This window comes from Suricata suricatta, chromosome 6 (assembly GCF_006229205.1).
Source record: "Suricata suricatta isolate VVHF042 chromosome 6, meerkat_22Aug2017_6uvM2_HiC, whole genome shotgun sequence".
In the NCBI taxonomy this organism is placed as follows: Eukaryota; Metazoa; Chordata; class Mammalia; order Carnivora; family Herpestidae; genus Suricata; species Suricata suricatta.
The window spans coordinates 15,886,280-15,912,537 of NC_043705.1; the positions used below are offsets into that span (position 1 = coordinate 15,886,280).

A 26,258-nucleotide genomic window follows, 5' to 3' on the forward strand; every position below is an offset into this window, starting at 1 on the left:
ACTTCTGTATCCCTTGGGTAAATCCCTAGCAGTGCTATTGCTGGGTCATAGGGGAGTTCTATGGATAGTTTTTTGAGGAACCTCCACACTGTTTTCCAGAGTGGCTGCACCAGTTTACATTCCCACCAACAGTGTAGGAGGGTGCCATTTTAAATGCTTGTCCTTGAGAACAGCGTTTCCTCCCCAGGCCCGCAGTCTGGGCATGGGGAGAAAACCCTGCCCTGCGTGGCCGACTGTGGAGCATAGTTTCCATGCTTTCCCAGCTCTTACTTTTACTTCCAACCCAGAGGTTTTAGGGAAATACGGTGCTGGTTCTTTATGAAATTAACTGTCCTCATTCTTGGTATTTCCTACTTTTGGCTTGAATAAAGTATTACATTCTCATATTTAAATTAATGAAGTACCCATTTCAGAAGAACCAAAGCTGCCTTATGGGGTCACACCAGGACTGTAGCACCTCATGTAGCACTTCTAGAGGGAGCCCTGCGGATGGAGGCGTGCCAATGTGGAGTGAAAGATTGAATTTTACCCCAAAGGCTCGTCATTTCTTTCCTTAATCTTTTGGGTACATTTCCAGCTCTTTGTTGATGAGCTTGGGAAAAGAATCTGTGTTCCTTTCTGTGGAAGGTCGGCACTGTCACCGGTGTATTCATGGGACCTGTGTGTGGAGGGGAGTCTGGGTGAACTCCTCTAAAGGTGTAAAGAGGACAGGGAGGGCCTTGCTGGCTCGGTCAGGGGAGTGTGCGACTCTTGATCTTGAGGACGTGAGTTTGAGCCCCATGTTGGGCATAAAGATTACTTTTAAAAATCTTTTTAAAAATTAAATAAAAGGAAAGGATGACTCCAGGCAGAGGGGATTGTGCCTGCGGTATCGCGGGATCTGGTGGCTCTCCGCGTGGATCAACAAGGCCGTGTGGCCGGACGCTGCATGGCCAGAACAGTTAATCATCCGCTGGATGGCACAGGAGTATTTATCTTGTGAGCAGCTGAGCCCTGCTGGAAGCATATTGTCCTGGGTTTGTCTCTCCTCATCTAAAGCAATTCATTACTCACCTACAAATGCTGTCACCGGCCCCTGCAGCCATGATGATCAGCTTCCTCCATACTCCTGACATCAATGAAAAGGAAAAGTGTTTTCAGTACTCTGTCTTCAAGATTAAAAAAAAAGACAGATAATGGAGTTGATTTTCTATTTTACAGTGTAAGAAATGTCACTATTCAACAATTTTAAAGGAACTTTCCTGAGGATTAAGTGGTAACCAAATAAGCTTAGTACCCCAGAATAATTGAGGATTTTTGGCTTTGCCTCTCTTTGAGAAATACCTCAAATGGTGTACAGATGAGATCTATATTTATTCCCATACAGACAATTATAAACGGTTTCTCTGTCTCTCCCTCACTCCCCAGTATTGGATCAGTCTCATAAATAAATGAACATGGCCCAGTGTTTCCCATTTAACGCAATAAAACCCTTGACTCCCTGCTTCCCACCTGTGTTGTGTGCATTACTCTCCTTTCTTGGTAGAATTCCTTGGAAGAGGAGGCTTTGCTTTCTCCCTTCCTACTCCCTCCTTACCCCCTGTTTAACTTCCCCAGCCTCACCGGCAGTCGGACTGTGCCCGCTTCTTGGAACCCTTTCCTGTCTGAGTGTGTGGTTTCACCCCCGGCTCGGTGCCCGCCTGCTTCTCTGCTCTGCCTCTCAGAGTTGGAGATCTCGGCCCTTGTATCCATGTTCCATGACAGCGCAAGGAACTGCCACTCACTCAGCAGTTAAAACAAGACAAGTATATCATCTTGGAGTTTCCCTGGGGCACAAGTCCAAGCACAGGAGTACTGGGTTCTCTGCTTACGGTTTCACCAGGTGAGCATCCAGGTGTGGCCAAGGCGATGGTCCCATCTGAGGCTCAGGGTCCTCTTCCAAGTGTGTTGAGGTGAGACTGGGTTTCTTGCTCTCATGGGACTGAGGCCTGCTTTGCCCACTGCTGGCCAAGGCCTGTCGCTCTCAGCCTCCGTGCCTTGTGAGTGAGTCTGTGTGCTAGGAACAGGCCTCATAAAAGGTAACTCATCAAGAGAACGGCTGTCCTACCACATTTAGTGATCCCGTATGAACCCACGGGAAGGGATTATGTAGGCACACATGCGCCAAGAGGCGGGGAGCTTGGCAGCTGCCTTAGGATTCTGCCATCACGGCAGTTTTTTCCCCATCTGTGTCAATAGAGAAACCCCCACTGTCATGTCATGTAGATTCTTGGTTCTAAATACCACTTACGTATCCTGATGCCCAGATCTACAGACTCCTATCCACCTGCCTACACTTTATCTCCATTTGAGTGCCTTGTGGGCATCGGTGACTTAGAGTCACCAAAACTAAACAATGGGTTCCTTGATTCCAGGATTATTTTTGGTTGGGTAGAATAGGAACTTGACTAGGTTTCTCACACAAGTGGGAGAAGATTCTCACATTGGAACAAAACTAAAAGCAGACAGTCCACGTTGGTGCTGCCATTCTACAGGAGCCATATTACAGGCTCCTTTTGGTCTTTCTGCTTTACCATCTTTATCTCCGCACGCGTCTTTCACTCTTCCAGTTACAGCACAGCAGCTGTCGCTCCAGGAGTTGCTTCTGCATTTGTCAGGAAAAAAGAGCCTCATCATAGTGCATCTTGGTTATGGAATCTCGCACACCCTCCTTTTAAAGTGAATTTACATTAAGTCATGCCCCTGCCCAAGACATTCACTGAGCTTCCCATTTAAAATGATATGGGGGTGCCTGGGTGGCTCAGCTGGTTAAGCACCCGACTTTGGCTCAGGTTCAAGCCCCAGTTTGGGGTCTGTGCTGACAGCTCAGAGCCTGGAGCCTGCTTCAGATTCTGTGTCTCCCTCTCTCTCTGCCCCTCTCCCCCTTATACTGTCTGTCTCTCTCTCAAAAATGAATAAACATTAAAAAATGAATAAATAAATAGACAAAATGATATGCACCTTCCTACTTAGCCTCCAGGGCCCTAGAGTGTGTGATGCTGCTGCCTCTCTGAGCCTGAGACTCCTTGCTGTGTTTTGTGCACCAGGCTGGCCCCACCTCTCCACTGCTCCGTGGCTACAGTGCTCCTTCTCCAGCTCTTCTCCTGCCCCCCCCACCACCGCCACCACCACTGTGTGATTCATGTCACTCCTCAGACATTCCCATCTCTCACATGCCTCCAGCTTCCACTCCTTTCTGTTACTATCTGCCCCCACCCTCTTTTTTTCCCCTTGTGTGCGGGCCCTTGTCTGTTTCCTGGCACCTAAGCCCCACGAGGACAGGAGTGTCCACTGCTAAAACAACACACGGGCGTGTCATCAGCTCCATGGCCGCCTTCAGGAGCACTTGCTTCCCCCGGAACTTGTGTTTTCTAATAGACAAAAGATAATGTACTTTAACAAATCCTAGCCTGTATTCATCTTCCCCATGCTGTCTACTTCGTGGAATCAACCTTCTTCCAGAAGGTCCCTCTCCAAGTCTGCTGACCTGCTCCAACCTCAACACTAGTTCCTCTGGGCCTGGTGTGCCCAACTGTCCTTGGATTCCCTTCCTTTTTTCTTTTCTTACTTTTCTTTTCCTTTTCTTTTTTTTTCTTTTCCCTTCTTTTCCTTTCTTTTCTTTCTTTCGCTCTTTCTTTCATTCATTCATTCATTCTTAATGTGTATTGGAATTAAATTCAGGTACATAAAACACGAAGTACAAATATCTATAATCTTTAAAAAAAAAAAAGGATTATTTTTTTCCCCAAAAAAACAAGTCTGGAAGTGGGCAGTCCAGGGCTGCTGAGGTGACTCCGGGAGCTGTCAGGCACCTGACTTCTTCCTTTCTGCTCAGTCATCTTAAACCCCCGTCATCCTCCTCCTAGTTGCCTCATGGTGGCAGATGGGTGCTGAAGCTCCAGCCATCATGGTCACATTCTGTGCAGGAAGGAAGAACAGTGGCGCTGGACAGGTGCAGGGTGCAGCGGGACAAATGGTGGAAGCTAGCTGAGTTTGTCCCTTAAAATAAAATTTTTTTTAAGTAACCTCTGCATGCAACAGGAAGCTAGAACTCACAACCCTGAGATCCAGAGTCACACACTCTACCAACTGAGCCAGCCAGTCACCCTGAATCCATCCCATTTTAAAACAGAAAAGTCCTCAGTGACTGCTGATTACCACCATCTCCCACTTATGCAGAGGGGGTTGGGAAATGTAGCTTTGGGACTGAATTTAGCAGAATACATTGTTATTCCTGATAATGCAGGAGCGCTTTCACATTATTATTTTAATGGCAGTTAAGGTCTGGAGGGACGGGGCAAATGGATGGGGCAAACATAGGCTCAGCCTGGTGTCTTGAACTAGACGTGCTGATTGGGGAAATGTACAAAGACTGCTTTTTTGGTTAATGGTAAATATATTCTTATATTTGGGAAGGCTTTTTAAAAATATATATATATAGTTTCAGATGCTAGGCTTTAACCATGTGCCCTTTCATAGTGATTATCATGCTCTTTATTTGCTTAGTAATAAAGGAGCAATGTGTGAGGAAAAACATTTTGTTTGAGTTTTTAAAACTTTGAGAAACAATTATGATTTCCTAAGCTGCTGTCCAGGCATTTCACAGTATGATAACCCTGCTCACACCAGAGTCTGGACAGGGGAGGGTTAGAGAGAGAAGGAGGCACAGAATCTGAAGAGGCTCCAGGCTCTGGGCTGTCAGTACAGAGCCCGACGTGGGGCTCGAACCCACAAATTGTGAGATCCTGACGTGAGCCAAAGCTGGACGCTCAACCGACTGAGCCACCCAGGCGTCCCTCCTGGCGACTCTTAAAATAACCATTTGGAGTTAAGCCCTCGGAAAGGCAGTGATGGTCGTTCAGACCACCTGTAAGTGATAGGTGCTTGCTACCCCGCTCTCTTATCTCCTGCCACCCCTCCCCCACTTCTGGGGTCTCCAGTACATCTTCTGACTCTCTTTCCTTTCTGTGGGTGTAATGAAAGCATGCCTTCAGTCCCAACAAGCCCATGGGGTTCATTTCCCCAAAGTGGAAGCTCAGATGCTCAGGGCTTATGCCCCTCACTCACCACGTCGTAATCTTCATGTTCGTTGTTTTTTTTTATACGTTTATTTATGTCTTAGAGAGAGAGAGAGAGTGAGAATAGGAGAGAAAGAGCATGAGAATTGGAAAAGAGCAGAGAGAGAGAGAGAGAGAGAGACAGGGAATCCCAAGTAGCCTCTAAACTGTCAGCACAGAGCCCAATGCAAGGCTTAATCTCACCAACTGTGAGATCATGACCTGAGCCAAAATCAGGAGTCAGACATCTAACCAACTGAGCCACCCAGGCGCCCCTTTAGTCTGTATATTCTTACTTCCAACACCAGCCCTGGCTTCCCACCACACGGTCTCAGTAGGTTTCCCGGTTTTTAATCAGAACATCACACTTCATTCCATTTGAGTCCACATATTGGTTTCAAACTGCTCCTGTAACATATTTGTACCAATTTAGGGCTTAAAACAACACACATTTATTTTCTTATCCTTTTTGTGATCAGAAGTCCAAAACAAGTTTCCCTGGGCCAAAATCAGGTCATCACCAGGCTGGAGGGGAGCATCCATTCCGGTTCCTTCCTAGCTTCTCGAGGTCACCCAGGCTCTTGTCCCTCCCTCTGTCATCGAAGCCAGCCACGCAGCATCTCCATGCCCTCTCTGACCCTCCTGCTTCCTTCTTATATTACATCGACCCCACCTGGATAGTCTAGGAGACTTGTTCCATTTTCAGACCTCTCTGCACAGTACCTTGCCATGTAAGGGGACGTTCACAGGTTAGGATGTGGATGTCATAGGATGAGCCTCCCACAGCAGCTCCAACTCAAGTTCCAGGAGAAATTTTCTTTATATATGTCATCCCTTTAAACGGCTGCCTGGAAAGCCTTAGCTGAGAACCATGATTTTTCATGAGGAGAGTTTGGACCTAATTCTTAGGAGCACTGGAGGGATCAGTCTCTCTGTTTTAAAAAGCTTAAGTTCATTCTATTGTAGACCTTTTGAGAAACTATCTAGATGGTGGGGTCTAATTCACATGGCCTTTCCAGTGAGGTGTTTAGAAACATTGCATTTTATTTTGCTTTTCATGTGAAATAATATGTAGAAAGACTTCACTTCTTCTGAGCAAAATTTCATTATATTAATTGATTTTGAAAATTATAAATGTCTTTACCTTCATTATAATGCATTCACTGAACTTTGAATTTTTTGGAAAAAAAATAATAATTCGAGTCTGAAATACTTGATGTTATACAACCATAGAAAAAAGTACCAAAACCATAAAACTCTCATCCTGAAACCTACCCATTTAGGAAAGCTAAGTAAAGAATTTTTTAGCAAAATTTCAATGTGATTATGCTTTCTTGTATCTTTTTATTGGAGATACCTGTGGCTCTTTTTCTTATTGCCTTTCCCCTTTAAATAATGTCTTTATCACTGAGACATTTTCTGTATTTTTTTTCGTTTCTATCCTTATAGCTTAAGAAATGTATAAAAACTCCAGAAATCCCTTCTAAACATGTTAGGAACTGGGTCCCCAAAGTCTTGGAGCAACGGCGACAAGGTTTGGAAACATATTTACAGGTAAGATGTGTTTAGATCCTCAGTGAATAAAATGCAGTTTAAATAAGCTTGTATCTTGATATTTTTTCTCAGACTTTATGGGTGAGATGCAAAGTATATCAAGCAGTCAAACATTTTAGATTAAAATAAAGAAAGTTAAAAATTATATATATATATATATATATATATATATATATATATATATCTTGTTGGTTGGTACTTTTAGCTTTAATGAAGTTATATTTGTAATTGGTTATGTGGCTCAAGGAAGTCAAAATTTAGTATAAAGGTTAAAACTGATGGAAGGCAAATCTGTTCATGTTTTAATTCAGTGCGATGAATTACTTTGTGCTTTTTGGTTTCTTTCCAAGACTTATTGCTTTCTTATGGCATTCCTAGCCTTTAGTTTTAGGTGTTGAGGACATAGAGAAATTGAATTTTTGTTAGGCCTGGCCAGTCCATCTATGGAATCAAGCTGAGAATGAGTGTATAAGAAGTGTGTCTGATGAAGTGCCGGCTTCTTTGAAAATTAGAATATGATTTTGGAAAAGAATGCATTAGGAGGCCCTTCTGTGCAGCTGAGAGGAGCACATGGAACTATTCACAAAGCAATGCTTGTCCTAAGTGACAGGAAGAGCAAAGGAAAGGATGGAGCCATGTCAGCTTCTCTCCGTTTTTAAATATAAAAGGCTAAAGGGCTCAGATGAATATTTCATGTAGCTGTCAACCCAAAGAGCACCACACAGGGCAGGTGCAGGGAAGGCACAAGTCGGGTGGTCAGCCAGGACACTGAACAACTGAGGGGCAGATGCTCGGGAATGACTCAGGTGAGCATGACCGCGAGGACAAGGAAGAGCAGAGCTGGACCTCACCTGAGGGTCATGGATTCACTGTGATGATCTACCCATCTAAGATGTGTTACATCACAGAAACAGCCGCCGTTATGGTCCTTTTTCTGAATAATACCTTGTAACCCCTTAAAGCTTTAACCCTAAGGTGGGTTCTGTGCAGGCAGGTAGCTGCAGGCTCTGGGAAGCCAGCACACTGTTTCCACGACAGAGTTTTTCTGGGTGGTTGTGCCCAAATGGCTCTTGGTTACAAGTGGAGGAGAAGCTGTCACTGCAGATTTCACATCACTCTCTCCCACTAGAAAGATGTCAGGAGCCTCTTGGTGGCCGTGTATAGTTTTCTTGGACCTGATGCTGTTCACCAAGGAAAGCTGACCTGCCGGAGACCTTGTGGGCCTCTCGGGAGGGCTGTTTGACTGTTTCTGTTCTCTCCCGTGGGGCATGGTAGTTTTCACAGCCTCTCCCTAGAAGTGGGAGATTAAAGGAAAGGGGGACCACAGAGGACAGGAACGTGTGTGGCTCTGTTCCCCGGGACTCCGTACACGGGGCTGTGGGTGCTCCCAAGCTCCTGGCAGCATCACAGAGCAAAACCAAGCCAGAAAACCAAAACACGAGACGTCAGATGTTGTGTATGCAAAGAGTAGAAATGCATGTGCCCTGTAATTAAATGGAATAGGAAAACAGTGTGTTCTTACTCATAAGCCAGATTTTCCACGGATATTGTACATCTTCAAGCTTTCGTTGTGAAGAATGCTTTCCTCTTTTTCCTCCCATTGTCTTTGACACATGACTTCCATTACTACTAAGCGTAAACATTTTAAGTTGTTTGTACTTTGGATATAAATATGCAGATAAAATCAGCTGGCACCGAGAGGCGTTTACAGCGACTCTCAAATTGAGCTTGGAATTTTCTATTCTCAGAAATGGAACTTGAAAGATGTGGTTGAGGGACCGAGAGGGCTTGGTTCCTGTTGTGCGTTTGATACTTGTTTTCTTGTCACTTCAGTCCCCAAGGAGTTAAAGGGAGCTTTCTCTTCTCCCTTCTCTACCTGATTCTCTTTGCAGGCAGTGGGAGTAGAAGATGAGTGCTTTATCAGTCCCAAGTGAAATGAAAGCCCTGGGTTATGTGTTATTCTGGGATAACTTTGGGTGTGTAAGTCTCGAGCAGTAAGACATCTCCATGATCTCACGGTTTGTGAGTTCGAGCCCCACCAACGGACTCTGTGTTGACAGTGCAGAGCCTGCTTGGGATCTTCTCTCTCCCTCACTTTCTGCCCCTCCCTAGCTCATCTCACTCACTTGCTTGGTCTCTCTCTCTCTTTTTTTCAGAATAAATTTTTTAAAAAGGGGGGGCGAGTAAGACAGTCTCTGCATGAGCTGGACAGGATGGCCCTGTTCTGGCCCATAAACCTGAGAGAGTATTCATAGCCCAAAGTCAGAGCAACCAAAGCTCACTGTGACCTTGGACGTTATCTGGTCCAGCCGGCCTCCTGCCCTTCAGTTACATTCATAATTATCTCTTTGGCCACAGTTTCCCACCCATGGAACGGGCAGATTAGCCCTCAAGGGGGCCCCAGAAAACAACTCTCCCACTTGTCCAGACATCAGCTAGTACATTCTGGACCGTGAGTGAGTGCGACACCCTAAGGTGGCCCACACTGCTCTTGCACTTTAGGGATGGAGAAATTGAGGCCTAGTATAGTTGTGGAACCTGCCTCCCTTCCTGGAGTTTATTACTTAAAGAGATGTCCTGAAATTTTAGTTCCTTAACTCTCAGGAGACTCTTTTTAGGCTGCCTTGTAGATTTTCCAGTTTTTCAGCTTTGACATGGTTTTAGTTAAGGCTGTATGAATAATTGTAAAGGAAAAGTCCTTATAATCATAAACTATCACAATTTAATGAACTAGCTACCCCCATCTCCCTTGATAGATTGATAGAATAGGAATTTTTAAAATCTGTAACTTGAATATTTAGAATCCTACAGGGGGCGCCTGGGTAGCTCAGTCTGTTAAGTATCCGACTTCGACTCAGGTCTTGATCTCACAGCTCATGAGTTCGAGCCCCACATCCAGCTCTGTGCTGACAGCTCAGAGCCTGGAGCCTGCTTCGGATTCTGTGTCTCCCTCTTTCTCTGGCCCTCCCCAACTCATGTTCTCTCTTTGTCTCTCTCTCTCTCTCTATTTCTCTTTCTCTCTCTCTTAAAAATGAACAAACATTTAAAAAAATTTTTTAAATGAATTCTTAGGATTCCTCGTGTTTTCCAGCTGGAAAAGTTCCTTAGCTTCTGTCTAGTTGGGAAGCTGTTCCATAAAGTACAGGTGCACCAACTCTCCAACAAAGACAAGACACATAGAGGACCTAACCAGGTCTCACGTCCCGGAGTCCCAGAAAGAACGAAGAGGGGAAAATACAAAAGTAGAGGGGGAAATAATCAAAGGAAAAACAGGTGAACATTCGCCCAAGCTGGAGGCTCAAAGCCTTGACATTGACCAGGTGCTCTAAGGGCAGAACCCAAAGAACGACGAAGCCCTCAGGGGCTCAGACACAGCTGAGCACACAAAATCCCAGTGTGTCGGAAAGAAAGATCCATACTCCTCGAGAAAAGAACAGCAAACAGTGGGCAAGGCCGAGCGTGCGCTGTGGCCTCATTTCCTTATCTGAGGCAGGTGGAATGGGCAGGTCCCTCTGTGGTCTTTTTTAAAAATATAGTTTTATTTATATTTTTGAGACAGAGAGAGACAGATCATGAGTGGAGAAAGGGCAGAGAGAGGGAGTCACAGGATCTGAAGCAGGCTCCAGACTCCGAGCTGTCAGCACAGAGCCCAACGCGGGGCTCACACCCACAGATTGAGATCATGACCTGAGCCGAAGTCAGACGCTTAACCAACTGAGCCACCAGGTGCCCCGCTCTGTGGTCTTTAGTACCGGCATGAAATCGCAAGCTGGCCTGGCTTCTTAGTCAAAGATCTTTCATGGGAGTTTCACATGCATCACTTGTTGCAGTAATGCGAAATTTATGTTTCTGACAAAGGGACCCACATCTCATGTCATTTACATAAGCACAACAGCAGTTTATGTTTTCATCTTATTCATAAGGAGGGAACAACAGTTAACTCTCCAGTGACTGTTGGGGGCTAGACCGATGGCGGCTCATAGAAATCAAGATTAAGGATAATCTCAGCTAGAAAGAAATGCCTCAAAGAAAAGTTCATTTAAAGAAAACTGTTCCACAGCGGATGTGGGGTTTGTCATAAAGCACATGCAGAAGACTCTGTTACCTGACCTGCCCCCCATTTGTTTTTTAACATGTACAATATAGTATAAAGTTCCCTTGGGCCAGAGTATTATATTTTTGACGCTTCTACTAGGGCATGAAGCATTTATTGAAATTGACCACGTGTGCTCAAAAACGTGTGTTCTCTAATTCTTGAGTGCATTGAGCTATATAGAATCAAATGAACCTTGTTAAGTGTGCTATTCAGTCAAACGTGGCTTTTTGATCTGTAAGAAAAACGGTGTGTTCAGATTTCCCACTTAACATTTGTACGATTGCTCCTGTGATTGGGCTTAGTTCAAACAACCTTGCTTTCTCTCTGGGTCTTTTTTTTTTTTTTTTTGTGAGCTTTTGCTATTCTCACCTGCTTTTGGATCGTTGGCAGATTTCCCCTGCCCCCTCCCCCCCAACCTCCTCCCTTTTTCTCTGTCCATTTTCCTTTCTCTGTTAGTTTGTATCTGTTCTGGTCACAGTTGCCTGTTCTCTTTAGTCTCCTCCTGAGCACAAGGATTTTAGGATGTTTCACATCCGATCATTCTAGATCTAGGATTCTGGGTTGACAGTCCTTTTGTGGGGGGAGCACTTGGGAAATATTGTACCCTTCCTTCTGGCTTTTCTAGTTTCTGATAAAAAAAAATCCACTGTCATAGTATTGTCTTTTGTTTGTACATAAAAGGTTTTAAGATGTCTGTTTTCAAGATTTTATCTTTGTCATTAGTTTTCAGAAGCTTCATGATGATCTGTCTTGGTGTGTATTACTTTGGGTTTTTCCTGTTTGGAGTTCTTGTGTACCTTTCTCCGCACTTTCTCCTCTCCTTCCAGGACTGCGATAAGAGGAATACTTGGGTTGTTTTGTTGTTGTTGTTGTTGTTTGCTTATTTTATTTTATTTATTTTATTATTATTTTTTTTTTTACTATAGTCCCACAGAGACTTGGGATTTCTTCTGGGCTTTTTTCAGACTTTCTTCTCTCCATAAGTCTCATAAGATCATTTCTGGTATTCAGTCTTTCCATTTGCTGACTTTTTCCTGTTCCTTCCATTCTGCTGTTGAACCTGTCCCCTGAGCTTTTTATTTTGGTTATTGTATTTTTCAGTTTTCAAATTCCCACTGACTCTTCTTTATATAGCTCTTATTTCTTTGCTGACCCCACATATGTCTTTGTTGAGTTTTTGTATTGTTTCTTTTGTTTCAAACGTGTTCATAATTATTCATTGAAACACGTTTATCATGCCTCCCTTTCAAGTCATTATCAGATAATTCTAACATCTTTGTCTTCTCAGCATTGACATCTGTCGATTGTCTTTTTCATTCACTTTGAGAGCTTCCTGGGTCTGATATGAAGGAATGATTTTGGTTGATTCCTAGACATTTTTGTATTAGGGGATGAGACTCCGATCTCATGTGAACTTCCCATCTTGGCTGGCCTTCTCTGATACTGCTCGGCCTGGGGGAGAATTGGGGGGACTTTATCTCTTTCCTGCCAGATGAAGGTAGAAGACCAGATTCCCCACTTGGCCTTGGTGGAGTGGGGGTTCTTCATTACTGCTAAGAGGACGGGAGCCCCAGCTCCCCCTTGGTCACCACTGACCCTTTGGATGGAGCACATCACTGGCTTAGGGCACTGAGAGTCTAGGCTCCCTGCTTGGCCCCCTCTGACCCCACCCAGGCACTGAGCGCCCCGCTGAAGTCTTACGAGGTTGGAAGTCTAGGCTTCCTTCTAGGGTTTCACTGGCTTGAGTGGAAGTGGACCAACTGTTCTTTCTGTGGTCTTTGGATTAAGTAGTGATCAGTGTCTAAGATCAGTGCCTCTCTTACTGGGCTCTCTCTCTTATAGTCCTTTTGCTAAAGGAAATGGGCTTTTATTGGGGCTTTATTTGTCTGCATCTCTTGGTATTTCCTGGCTGCCAGCTTTTTCTGCTGCACATCAATATACAGGAGGCACAATGAAATCCCAGGAAAAATAAAATTCACCACAGTGCCATTCCTTAGGTGTTGGCAGGTTTCATTTCTTCCCTCAGCCTTAGATGAAATGACTGATAAAATGTTTTAGTTGTATTCAGTAGGAGGAAGAGGGGAAGAGTACAGCTATTTAGAAATTCTCTTTGATTTTTTTTTCAAGTAATCCACCTGGATGTGTCTTAGGGGGTCTGTTTCATCTTTGTCAAATACTTTAACTCTTGGTTCAGGAAAAATGGTAATCACCATTGACCATTTGAATCCATTGGGCCAGTTTTGCTGTTTTTATATTTTTTAATGAATAATTTACAGAAATTGAGATAATGAGAAAAGTGAAAGACAAAATCAAATTCATTAACATTTTGATCAGAATTTCAGCCTCACAAACTCAAAGTCTTAATCCTTATTTTCCTAGTTTTTAAATGGCAGCATCTTTTGAACGGTAAACCACCCTGACCTTGAACCTCTCCTTGTGAACCTGAGACATAAATCATCTTGTAAGCACTGTAAAATCTTCCACATTTTAAACATATCTCTGGTAGGTTCTAGCTTACCATTGTTCATGGTTCTTCTTCTCAGACATGCTTTTTCACAATCCAAATCTTTGGAACCTTTAGGATTAATAGATGTGTTGAAAACACAGTGGCTTTTACCTTTGCTGCCTAATTGCAAAACATTTTCCCTTTTAGACTTAGAAACACAGCTAGAATGACTAAATTAATAAATTTTTAAACTTTCTATTCTACTTTTCTTTTCCAGTCACCTTTGTATATGCCTTTTTTAAGTAAAATGAAGCATGTGTTCAAGAAATCTTGGTACACAAACATCATAAAAAGTGAAAGAATAGTGTTCCATGGTCTTGTGGCAAAATGAAATGGTCCAAGTTCTTGATGCAAAATAATGTATGATAAAGTTCTTCCTGTTGAGTGAATATCTCCAAGAGAATACTGTATTTCCTTTTTCATCATTAATCTGTAGGTGTGAGAAAATTCACCTTTAATAGCATCTGAAGTCTCATGATCTGTGCACCCATGCACCCAATTTTTCTATATATAACAGGAGCCACTAGTCACGTGTGGCTAATGAACATTTGAAATGCGGCTAGTCTGAATCAAGATGTTCTGTAAAATATACACAGATTTCAAAAACTTAGTACAAAAAAGAATGTAAACTATCTCAGTAGTTTTTATAATGATTACATTGGAAGTAACTATGTATAAATTGGGTTAAACAAAATATATTTACTTGTTTCTCTTTACTTTTTTCATGGGGCCACCAGATAATTCAAATGTGTAAATAACTTTTTTAAAGTTTATTCATTTTGAGAGAGGGAGAGAGGGGAAAGGGCAGAGAGACAGGGAGAGAGAATCCTAAGTAGGCCCTACGCCATCAGTGCAGAGCCAGATGTAGGAGTTTGAACTCATAAAACGCGACATCAGGACCTGAGCCGAAATCAAGAGTCAGATACTTAACTGACTGAGCCACACAGGCGCCCCCAGATTTTACATTTTTAATTAGTATACAGTATATCTGTGGGTTACATTTTACCTCTGTTGGATTGTGGTGGTCAAGAGTGTTCCTGTCGGGCATTCTTGTCATTGTCTAAGTCTTCTAATAATTGGGAAACACTTCCCTCCCTTGATTTTATTTTTCCTTTACTCTTTTGAGTACAGAAAGAAAATTGCTGAATACCTGTGTTCAATGAAAACTTTATAAGTAACTTCAAAGATGATGACTCCAAACCTTGAAAGATGATGAGTACTTTGGGTAATGCAGTAAGAAAGCTAATGGGTATTATAATGATAAGTGTTTATTTCATTATCTTTCCACATGATTCCATTGTTCTACAGAACAAAATAATAATGTTCTTATTATTTTCATGTTTTCTTGGCATAGTTGAGAATAATTGATGACTAATGATGAAATGATACTTAGAATCACAAAGTAGCCAAGTTGCAAGGTATAGAAAAAATAAGATTACTCAATTTCAGTAACTTAGGAAAGAACCTAGGTGATACATATGGTAATCCTAAGTGTGAAGAAATTTGGTTCTCTTTTTTAAAGATACACAAATTTTCTCTCTTTTGTTGGAAGACATGTAAAAAAGAATAAAAGTATAAAATAACAATTCTTACAAATAGAAACACTTAATTTTCTGCATTTTTTACAGTTTATTTATCTTGAGAGAGAGAGAGAGAACAAAAGCAGGTGAGGGGCAGAGAGAGGGAAAGACAGAATCCCAAGCCGGCTTCATACCATCTGCACAGAGCCTGAGGTGGAGCTTGAACTCATGAACCGTGAGATCATGACCTGAGCCCCGACCCAGAGTCAGATGCTCAACAGCCTGAGCCACCCAGGAGCCCTTAATTTTTGCCTTTTAAATATAGTCTGTCATTCTTCTGATCCTGTCAGGGTCTTCTTTTCATCTTTGGTGTTCTTCTGTTTTACTGGAGAACTTTATTACTGTAGGTATTCTTTCTCTAGGTGTAGATTTGTGCTAGTGATCACATGCTCCCTGAATCTGAATGTGGGCACCTTTCAGCTTCTCTGGGAAATGCTTAGGATCATATCTTTGAATGTTGCCTCTTCCCTTTATATGTATATATTTTTTTCTTTTTTAAATTCTCAGTCTGATAAGAGTGATGTCTTCAAAGGTCTCATTAGTTTCTGCTGGGTTTTGCTCATGGTCCATAGTTCCCTTAGTGTATATAGTATCTGTTTTTTGTTTGTTTTAATTTTTGGCTTGGTAAGGTATGTCCTCGTACCTTTATCCTTGGGGATTTATTTTCATGTCTAAGATTCAGTTAAATTTTTTACACAAGACAGAATTTTTGTTTGCTTTTGCTAATCACCTAGGAACATTATCAACTGGGATTTCATAGCTTGAAAGTTTTTTAGGAGCACATAAAAAGCATTAAGTTAGGTTCCAAACCCGTGAACAGGTTTATTTCTCTTTTTCTCTTCCTCTTCTTCTGTATCCGTCAGCAGCTTTATTTGGAGTTCACCTTTCGGATCCCCGATGCCCACCTGCCTTGAGCAAGGCTTAGGCTTTATATTCATTGCTTCTGTCCAGGCAGCTCTCAGAGTAGATGCCCAGAGTTACCAGCTTCGACTTGCCTATGGCGAAGGACCAGCTTTGGTGCTTGTGTATCTATCAGGATTTCGATTTATAGGAATCAGGATGCTCCTGATTCCTTACTTTCTTGTCACCTCAGTGATGCATCTTTTAAAAATATCTTTTATAGGGGCGCCTGAGTGGCTCAGTCAGTTAAGCCTCCAACTTCGGCTCAGGTCATGATCTCACGTTCGTGGGTTCGAGCCCTGCGTCGGGCTCTGTGCTGACAGCTAGCTCAGAGTCTGGAGCCTGCTTCTTATTCTGTGTCTCTCTCTCTCTCTGCCCCTCCCTCTCTCATGCTGTGTCTCTCTCTGTATCAAAAATAAATAAAAACATTAAAAAAATTTTTATATATACACACACATAGTATATATTTATATTTTAAAATAATATGTTTATATTTATTTTATAAATATATATTTCATATATAAGATATATATGAAAATATTTAGATGTATATATCATGTGCGTGTGTGTATATATATGTATATGTGTGTGTGTATATATATATATGCACATATATATATATATATAGGCTTATATACATAACATTTTTAGGATCTTCAATATTCCTTTCCAAAAAATTACAGCAGAGTGAAATGTTCAACTGGTCAATCACTCTTCACAGTTAGCTGGATATTATTAGCAGGGTTGACATTACAGATGCCTCTGTGCAATTACATACATAATTTCCTATAATATGTTCTTCAAACACAGAAAAGTTTGGAAAATAAGTTTAATTATTTCACTGACTCTAAGATCCTGTGTGACAGTGTTTGCTTCCCAAAGCAAAATGGGTTTGATATCCTGTTCATTCAGGGGCAGGACTGTGACTATGCAGGAATCTCTGGGGAGGGCCCCCGGCTGCAGCAAGTGACTGGTCGCGCTGTGCTAGAGCAGAGCCTTTATAAAATGCCACCTCTTGCACACGTGCTGGAAAATAGACCTTCAGCATTCCCCCAGGATAGTTCCCAAAGAGGCTGCGTCATGACCTAAACATTTTTTTCTTTTTTAATCATATAGCCAGTACATAGGCTTAATGTCATGGGGTACATAGAATATTATTTAATGTGCCTTTGACCCATATTCAACCACCACCCTCCCCACCCAAATGTGCTTAAGAAGGCATTTTCTTCCCAAGTAGGGTGGCTTCTTGGTTTCCCTGGGCATATTTTCCAGCCTTTCTTTATATTTTTTTAATGCTTTTTTTTTTTGAGAGAGAGAGAGAGACATAGCACAAGCGGGAGGGTGGGGGTAGGCAGGAACGAGGGAGACACGGAATCCAAAGCAGGCTCCAGGCTCTGAGCTGTCAGCACAGAGCCTGACATGGGGCTCGAACCCATGAACCATGGAGATGGAGAGCAGGCTGGGGAGGGGCAGAGAGAGAAGGAGACAGAGACCCATGCAGTTTCTGCATTGTCAGTGGTGTTGGATGCAAGGCTCAATCCCGTGAACCCTGAGATCATGACCTGAGCCAAAATCGAGTCTGACGCTTAACTGACTGAGCCACCCAGACGCCCCCAGCTTTTCTGTATTTTTAACCCAACTTTATGTTTCTCTTTTCTTGAGCTTCTTTACTCTTCTGAAGATCCTTGGGCAACTTGGTCCCATTTCCCCATTTTGCAGTAAGAAACTACAGCTGATGTCAGCTAGAACAGCATTTTATTTTGGTAATTGTTGGGCGAGTGGCTTCTGGGCTGCCTCATCACCTGTTGCTACACAAAAATGCTTGAGCAGCGTCCCACTTAACCTCCAGAATTGCATGGTCCTGAAGTGTCTGGTACCACCATGGTCCTGTCTCAGGAATGTCCTCTTTTACCGAATAGGCAATTTCTGTACTCATTGGAGCACACTCTTAAACTATTTTGTGATTCCCATTTTCTTACTTCCACACTTCCCTTTTTCTTTTCAATTGAAGTGTAGTTGACTTACAATGTTTCATTGCTTTCAGGCATACAATATAGTGAGCAAACAAGTCTGCACACTACGCAGTGCTCACCGCTATGAGCTTGGTTACCGTACAATGTTGTTACAATGTTATTGAGCATATTCCCTATGCCATACTTTTCCTTCACAGACTTAGTTTTTAATGACTGTAAACCACTAATAAACTGGATATTTTACTCTTACATTACATAAAATGTCAATTTTATGGCCAACAGCCATTTTTTGGATCTGTTTTTCATTTTGGGTTCACTTCTTTGAAATGTACTAACCCTTAAATATTGCTTTCGGGGGGCCTTTTCTCCAAGAGCTGTGCAGACCCACCCCCAAAGTGTATTTTTTGGCTTAATCACTCCCTGAGCGTCCGAAGGTAGGCACAAGTGAGCTGACAAGGTCAAAGTAAATGAAACTGAACTGAGATTCACGTCTTTAATGTTTTCAAGGTTCATTTGCCAGAGAGGGGCTCCCTCTTGCTTTATCTCAGCAAAATTGCAAAGCACTATGTGTCACAAACTTCCAGGATTGTCAGTGGTCAGAACCAGAAAGGTTCACTTTGGATCAGGTTCCTATTTCAGATCTTAGGATTATCATTAAGTTCATTTTACTTCGTAAAGGAGTTTCCTCCTCTTTATTCTCACTCATATAATCATAGATATTTTCAAAGGTGAGAAAATGTCTTCCATATAATATTTTCATCCTTTTTCTTTACCTTCTATTTTGGTGCTTTTATGATATATGCATGTACCTCTTCCTAGCCCTCCAGCTCTAGCTGAGGAATAATTGAAACTTTCTCTCTTCATCCGGCCCTGGGAGGGTACTGTCCCTGATGAAGGTGAGCGAACTCACAGTGTGCAGTCCGGAAGCCCCGTGCTGTTCCGATGGTCACACTATGTGTATGCCTTAGAGTTTAGAGTTTCCTTCACAAATTGAAGTCATACAGTGGCGCTTTCGCTTCTTACCAAGGACTTCCTTTAAGACGCACCTGAAGTAAACTACAAGATCTCGTGTATTGGGGGTGAGGGATGTACCGAGAAAAGAGGGGTGTACAGTTCGGACTTCACCAAATCACCGTAAAAGCCTGGCGAAGTCACAGTAACTATGAAGGTCCTGCTTATAACACGAGACAAGCCGTTCTTTGTTCTCGTTAAAGATTGTGAACAGTGTGTTAAATAATATTAATGGCTGGGATTGTCAGTACTTAAAAGTACTTTCCTTGTACAAGTGATTTTATTGATCGATACAGACTCCATGTAACGGGGCAGATTATTTTTAGTGATTTTATCGAAACCGTAACCAAGTTAGCTAGTGTGCCATGTATCTTTAAATAGATCTAGATGATGATGTAGATTAAGAAGAGGAAACCACCATCCATCTCTTTTTGATCTGTTAATAACTTAAATCCATCATTGCTAGTGAGTGTTTTCAGATTCTGTTGCGCGTACACGTTTCCCTTGTGCCTGGTCAGAAATCCTGGAACCGTGCTCCCCTGGCTGGTTGTTCAGACAGGAAGATCCTGACCATGCGCGTGTCCAGAATTTGGCAGGCAGGCTTCTTGTCATACTTGGCGAAATAATTGACAAAACATGAAGAAGAAAAACTGTGTTTCCTAAGTTTCATTTTTGTAGGCAGTGACCTCTAGATTCTTACGTTTTGTGACAGTTCTTGAAGACTTTTTTGTGCTAAGCTGAAAACACCATGAATGTGATATTCCTTCTCCTATATTTTAAACATTTGTAATTTTAATTATAGAGAATTGTGCGAGTTAATATCAACTGTATTTTCATTTTCTCAGTGATTTGCTTGATCCCATTGATCTCAAGATGAAAACAACGTCATTTAAACTAATTTTTAATACTTGGTGTGCCTGGGTGGCTCAGTCATTAAGTGTCTGACATCGGCTCAGATCATGATCTCCTGTGGTTTTGTAAGTTCAAACCCCACATGGGGCTCTCCACTCCCAGAATTGAGCCCACTTCGGATCCTTTGTCTCCCTCTCTCTCTGCTCCTCCCTTGCTTGCTCTCTCTCTCAAAAATAAATAAAAAACATTTAAAAAATCTTTATAATAAATAATTTTTAGTATAGAACAAGTTTTAAAATTTCTGGTACTAGTCACATATAGTACTCCTTTAAAGAAAACAGTATCTTTTCCTTTCAAGGAAATAAATTAAACCAGTGGTGGGTTTTTTTTTTAATGTTTATTTATTATTGGGAGAGACAGAGAGAATGTGTGAGCATGATTGGGGAGGGACAGAGAGAAGGAAGGACAGAGGATCTGAAGCGGGTTCTGTGCTGACAGCAGAGAGCCCGATGGGGGGCTCTATCTCATGAACGCTGAGCTGAAGTCACTTAAGCGACTGGGCCACCCAGGAGCCCCTACCAGTGTTTATAAAAGCCACATAGTGCCTTCTTGCTTACCTTGGGTAGGGGAGCCTGACCAAAGGAAGCCTGACCTACAAAGCTATGGCTCTTGAGCCTTGAGAGGTGGTACAGGTCAGTGGAGGTAAAGGCAATGAGGCAGTGTGAACAACTCTAGGAACCTCTGACATGTCCGTGGTTTCGTGGCCAGGAATCTGTGTGGAAGCAGGGAGGAGGAGGCAACAAGCAGGGCAGTACACTCCAAAGTGCCTTTGGTGCGGCTTGCAGCTTACGACTTGGGGGATTTTAAGATTATGAAATATCAACTACTAACCACCTGATTTGGCAGTGTGTACTGGTTTAAAACCACACAGCCTTAGTAGTCATAGGGTCAGCTTTTGTGCCCTCAGCTGAGCCCTGGGTTGATAAGATAAATGTCTGGGACAGCTGTGCTGGGCAGCTGTCACTGCTTGTTGGCAGGCTCAGCGCCACATGCTGTTTCTAGAAAAGGGGGCAGGTGAGATGTGGCTGTTAACACACAGACTCGGACTCCTCTCGGAGCACCAGTTCAAAGCCCCTTCCAGAAGTAAGCGGTCACCTTCCTGTCATTTGACGTATATGCGCACAAAGGTAGCCACATACTTCCTTTCTTCGCATGCAAACTTACCTTAAAATGTGGATGCTTTTGTCTGATAAAAACATAACACCCTGAGCCAGCAGTACCTTTCTGTGACTTTTTGTTCCTTCTAGACGGCAATAGAACGCTTGACTCTGTCTTTGGTACTGCTGTTTTCCATTCTGAGAAGATTTCATGAAGCCTGACATCATTAATTTTTTTTAATGTTTATTTGTTTATTTTGAGAGAGAGAGCACATGTGCTTGTACATCTGGGGAAGGAGCAGAGAGAGGGATAAGGAGAACCCCAAGCAGGCTCCATGCCACTCAGGTGCCCCAAGCGGGGCATTACTCCTGAGATACTTTGGTTTGTATTTTATGAGATTTGTGTGTGATGGACTCGTGAGGTTTTTTATTTTTGAGAGACAGAGACAGCACGAGCAGGGGAGGGTCAGCGAGAGAGGGAGACACAGAATCTGAAGACAGGCTCCAGGCTCTGAGCTAGCTGTCAGCACAGAGCCCGAAGCAGGGCTTGAACCCACGAACCGTGAGATCATGACCTGAGCCGAAGCCAGACGCTTAACTGACTGAGCCACCCAGGCACCGCTGGACTCATGAGTTTTAAAAGAACTGTTTTTTTTCATCAGGTTTACTTTTAGCTTGATGGCTTCAGTTTAATCAGAGAATCTGTTCCATAGTTTTTTATTTTCCGACGTAAGCTTTTTTCTTCACAGACATCAAGAGTTCTCTCCTTGCAGATTAGTGTATTTTTAGTGTGTCAGTATTTGTGTTGCTGTTCTGATTTATACATGGTGCATATTCAACAACCTCGAAGAACATAAAGAATAATTTTCTCTAATTCTTCCACCCAGACCGCTGTTTCTGAATCAGGGACAGTTCTTCCTCGCAAAGGACATTGGATGATACGTACAGTCATTTTTGGTTGTCACAGTTTGAGAATGGGGTGCTACTAGCACTTAGTTTGGTGGGGGGGCAGTCAGGAATGCTGCTAAATATCTTGCAGTGAACAGGACAGCAAATAATCATTTGCTCCAAAATGTTACTGGTGGCCAAGTCTGAGAAACCTTGATTTAAACATCTCAGACTTACGGTGTGCTTCCTTTGTCTTTTTTCTGTGCATATTTTTAATCATATGTTTTAGTATATTTGATATGTCACCTCTAATGCTTTATAAACTCTACTCTTAATTGTAAAACGTATCTTAGGGCGTCTGAGTGTCTCAGTCAGTTAAGTATCTGACTTCAGCCCGGGTCATGATCTTGCAGTTCACAAGTTTGAGCCCCATGGCGGGCTCTGTGCTAACAGCTCAGCGTCTGGAGTCTGCTTCGGATCCTGTGTCTCCATCTCTCTCTCTCTCTCTGCCTCTCTCCCGCTGTGCTCGCTTGCTCTCTCTCAACAGTAAATAAAAATAACATCTCAAACATGTACCATAACTGTATTAAGTATTCCCCTAAGAAAAGGTTTTTAAAAATACCTTTACTTGTTCAATAATGGAAATTTTCAAGACACATAAAATAAAATATCCCTTATCAATCTTCAATAATTATCAACTCAGGGGCAATCTTGTCTATATTCCCAGACATATTCCTACCTTCGCATATTATTTTGAAAAAACTCACAATATGTTTTATCTATAAAACATATATTTGTTTTATCTATAAATATTTCAGGGTATATCTCTAATAGATAAAGGTTCTTTTTAAAAACTTCTTTAATAAAAGCTCCATTATAGTCTATCCTATGGATGCGTTTTCATTTATTGAAGAGCCTGCTCTTAAGTTTGGGGATTGTTTTTCATTTTCAACCTAGAGCATTTTAGGGTTTTGAGGGGTTTAGTTTTGTTTGTTTTCAGGATGTTTTTTGGTTTTTTGGTTTTGGGGTTTTTGGGTTTTTTTTCCGTTTTTATGGCTCTTCGTGTGGCCTATTCGCCCGGTTCTACAGGTAAAGGAGAAAGTGTGCAAGCTAAGCACGGCAAGAACGAGCGCAAGACCCTTAATTTCATTAAACACGTGTAACTGGTAAAGATTAATGTCCATATCTCTTGCTAATTCTTTCCAATTACTTAGTTCATATAAATTCCCAAGCCTGGTTAATTATGCTGAAGTCAGGTAGTAATTTTGAACGCTGTTCGGACAACGAGGGAATTTTCCGGGTCTAACCTTGCCCTCTCACACACGCTCTCAGCAGATTAGGCCCTCAGCCCAGAGTCCATTCATTTTCCGCTCAGGCCTAATTGCTGCCGACTGGCTGCCACAGGTACCCGGATAGCCTGCGTTTCAGGAGGCAGGGACTTGCAAGAACAAATAAGGAAAGATTAATTGTTTGTTTTGGTCCCTCCCAAGAGAAATGTGGGTGCTTAATCAAGAAAAATAATTTCTTCTGTTGATTTGGCTTATTTGGAGAAAAGATAATTGTGTGAAGGTACGTGCAAAGGGCTGCCTTTTTCTAAGAGGTATTGCCACTTTGCCCCCGCAAGAGACCAGGGCCGGGGAAATAAATGTGAGACACTGACGAAATAGATGAGGATGCCTCACATTTCTCATAGTAAGTAATCTGGCTGTTGGGCTTTCATTTGGACCAATAGTGCTAGCTACAATTGTCATTTGTTTTGTCCGGATCTTTGGAAAACTAATCAGGGAGACAATAGTGTAGAAAAAAAAAATCAACAACACTTTTCCAAATTGTTCTTAATTGCTGGAGTACAAAGTGAGCTAAATGCTGTGATGTTTCCAATTAAGGAACCCGTTTCAAGCAAGCGCTATTAAATCTATCTTTCCCAATCTGATAAATAAGCGATCAAAGAGTGGAGGAGATTAATTGAGACCAATTAGTTCCAGATTCCTTAAAATAGGCAATGTGAATGGACGTTAGTAATGATTTTGGGCAATTTTTGGTAGGGGAACAGTGTCACGCCTTCTGGCCAATCAAAAAAGGAAGTTGATATTGTCATACTACCTATGATTTTTAGTATTGAAAGCTATTTGCTTTCTCAGATCTCAAGTTATGTGAGAAAGACTTTTAACCTGTTCTCAATCAAAACTGACCCTTGAGGGGCGCCTGGGTGGCTCAGTCGGGTAAGCGTACGGCTTCACTCAGGTCATGATCTCACAGTTCTTGGGTTCGAGCCCCATGTTGGGCTCTGTGCTGACAGCTAGCTCAGAGCCTGGAGGCTGCTTCAGATTCTGTGTCTCCCTCTCTCTCTGACCCTCCCCTGCTCGCGCTATCTCTGTCTCTCAAAAATAAATAAAAACCATTAAAAATAATCAAAACTGACCCTTAACTTCAGTGAATCAATTGAAAAAGAAATGTATATTGTCTCTCTGACAGGAAAGAATAGGGTTGTTAACACAAGAGTGTCTACACTGGGCAGGAACCAGCATAACTTTAATGTAAAACATCAGCTAGTAAATACTTTAGGCTCTGCAGGCCAGACAGTCCCTGTTCCAGCTATGGACTCTGCCGTTGTAGGGTGAAAGCTGCTGTAAGATGTTAAAAGATGGCATTTACCAAAGGAGAGGGCCTTTGTTCTAATAAAACTTTATTTACAAGAGGATTCGGCAGGCCAGATTTGGCCCTCATGCTATAGCTGACCCTTGCATTTAAAGGCCGTCATCAGTTGGGGCACCCGGGGAACAACAGAGGGCTGGATGGAAGAGTGTGGACTGGCATTGGGGGAATGTGGGCTCAGAGTCCCGAACCCCCACTCACTGCTGTCTCCCCTGGGGTCGTAACTTAACCTATCTGTTCACCAGTCACCTTTTCTGTAAAGGGAGTTTAAAAGGCATATCTTATAGCGTTGTCAAAGAGGACCACATGAGCTAATGAGGGTGAAGCACCGTCTTCCTGAGATCTGGAACTTAGTTAGCATATATGTTTAATCCCACAGCCTCCTCAGGACTCCAAGAGCTGCAAGAATTAATGCCTAATCTTAATTATGTAGCTCTGGAAATTAAACTAGAGGATATTCCTTCAGGAGCCATCTCACCAAGTCAGCTCAAACCGTGACTAATTTCAAATACTGTCGGGGGCCATACCAGGCAGAAGTGTCCAAGGCGCTGTTGGATGCTGTCACTAGGAAGTTCCAGTGGAAATCTTTTATCCCTTTACTTACTCGTGGATGCATAAAAGAAACACCCATGAAGGAGCTGTCGCATCCTGAGCCGCAGACTGTGCATGGCACTTTGCACTGTCCTTCCCAGGCCTCCCTACTTACTGTCCCCGCTCCACGGCATCGTCTGGTATTTGAAGTTGAAGTCAGTCTGCTTAAATCCAGACCATGTTGTCTAGGATGACGTGCCCTGAGCCCATCTGAAAAGACCTCTGTTTTCCTCAGTACACAAAACAGTAGCACGTAAATCAGGTAGATCACTTTAGACCTTTGGAAGAACCTGCTGGTCAGGGGAGACCATCTGAAGAGAGCCCGTGTAGGAATCTCATCCTGGGGGGCAGAGCTCCCAGCCCTCTTACCAGCAAGTGTCTGAGGCCAAGGTGCCCGGCCACCCTGCTCGAGTGTAGAAAGCAGTCAGGGAACGTGTAATTATATTTCTCTTTGATCTGACAAATGAGTGAAGCGAGCTTTATGAATACTTCCGCTCAGACCCACTCCGGCCCTTTCACGAGTCCCGACGGCAGACAGCCTGGGGTCCACGACCAGGGGCCTCGCCCTGGTGCCCTTGAGTGCGTGTTCGTTATGGCTCATGGCCTCTGGGGTGCCTCATGAGGTTGTATTACCAGGTGAACCTCACAGAAGGCCCAAGTCACTTAAAAGCAAGCCTAGCAAAGGACGGGCAGACTGAAGACGGAACTGGAGATTGCTTGTCCGGTGTCCTGTGAACGGCGGGAAGGGACAGGATTGGTGGTGGGTGCTGTCCCTGACTCCTGCCAGCTGGCTGCTGCCTTGGTGTAAGACCCCCTCCCCCGCCCTCTAAAGGCCCCAGGAACCCCGAGTGGGAAAGTCAGTGGCTTTTGAAAGAATTCAAGCCTGGGAGAGAACATTTTGAAAATTCAGGATGTTTGACAGAGTTTCTATCATTATAGAATTTGGCTGCCAGAATGCATGTAACCTAAAATTCGCTCTACCTCCCTGAAAACTTGGAAACAGAATCTTCTAGCCTGTTCTAAAACCTTTCACAAGAAGAGTTTCAGTTGGGTCCTGTATCCAGATTTTGCTTAATGCAACATTTTCCCACTCGATCTCCAAGAACAACTGTGTGACATCAAGAAAGAAGGGAATATCCTGGCCAAGCCTCATTAAAATGTCTCTGTGTTACCGGAGGATGGAATTGGAAAAATTGGTACTATGACTTTGTAAGTGCGGCTGTTGGACCTACCAGTCCTTGTGAGATACTGTTTTCGACACAGGCAGTTCTGAACACCAAATAGTTCTGAAATAAAATTCAGTCACTCTCGAACACAGTGCAGAATAGTCACTGAGGACCACCTTAAGGGGCGCCTGGGTGCATCAGTCGGTTAAGCCACTGACTCTTGATTTCGGCTCAGGTCATGATCTCATGGTTCT

The 26,258-nt window shown here is 42.9% G+C and overlaps 1 protein-coding gene across 1 annotated transcript in view; it reads left to right on the top strand.

The window, feature by feature from the left end:
* SNX24 (sorting nexin 24) overlaps positions 1-26,258 on the top strand; it is a 156,105-nt gene that overhangs the window by 91,140 nt on the left and 38,707 nt on the right. The window contains exon 6 of the mRNA XM_029941154.1: positions 6,525-6,629. Within this exon, the coding sequence (XP_029797014.1) occupies positions 6,525-6,629 (105 nt within the window). The remainder of the gene's footprint in view (positions 1-6,524; positions 6,630-26,258) is intronic.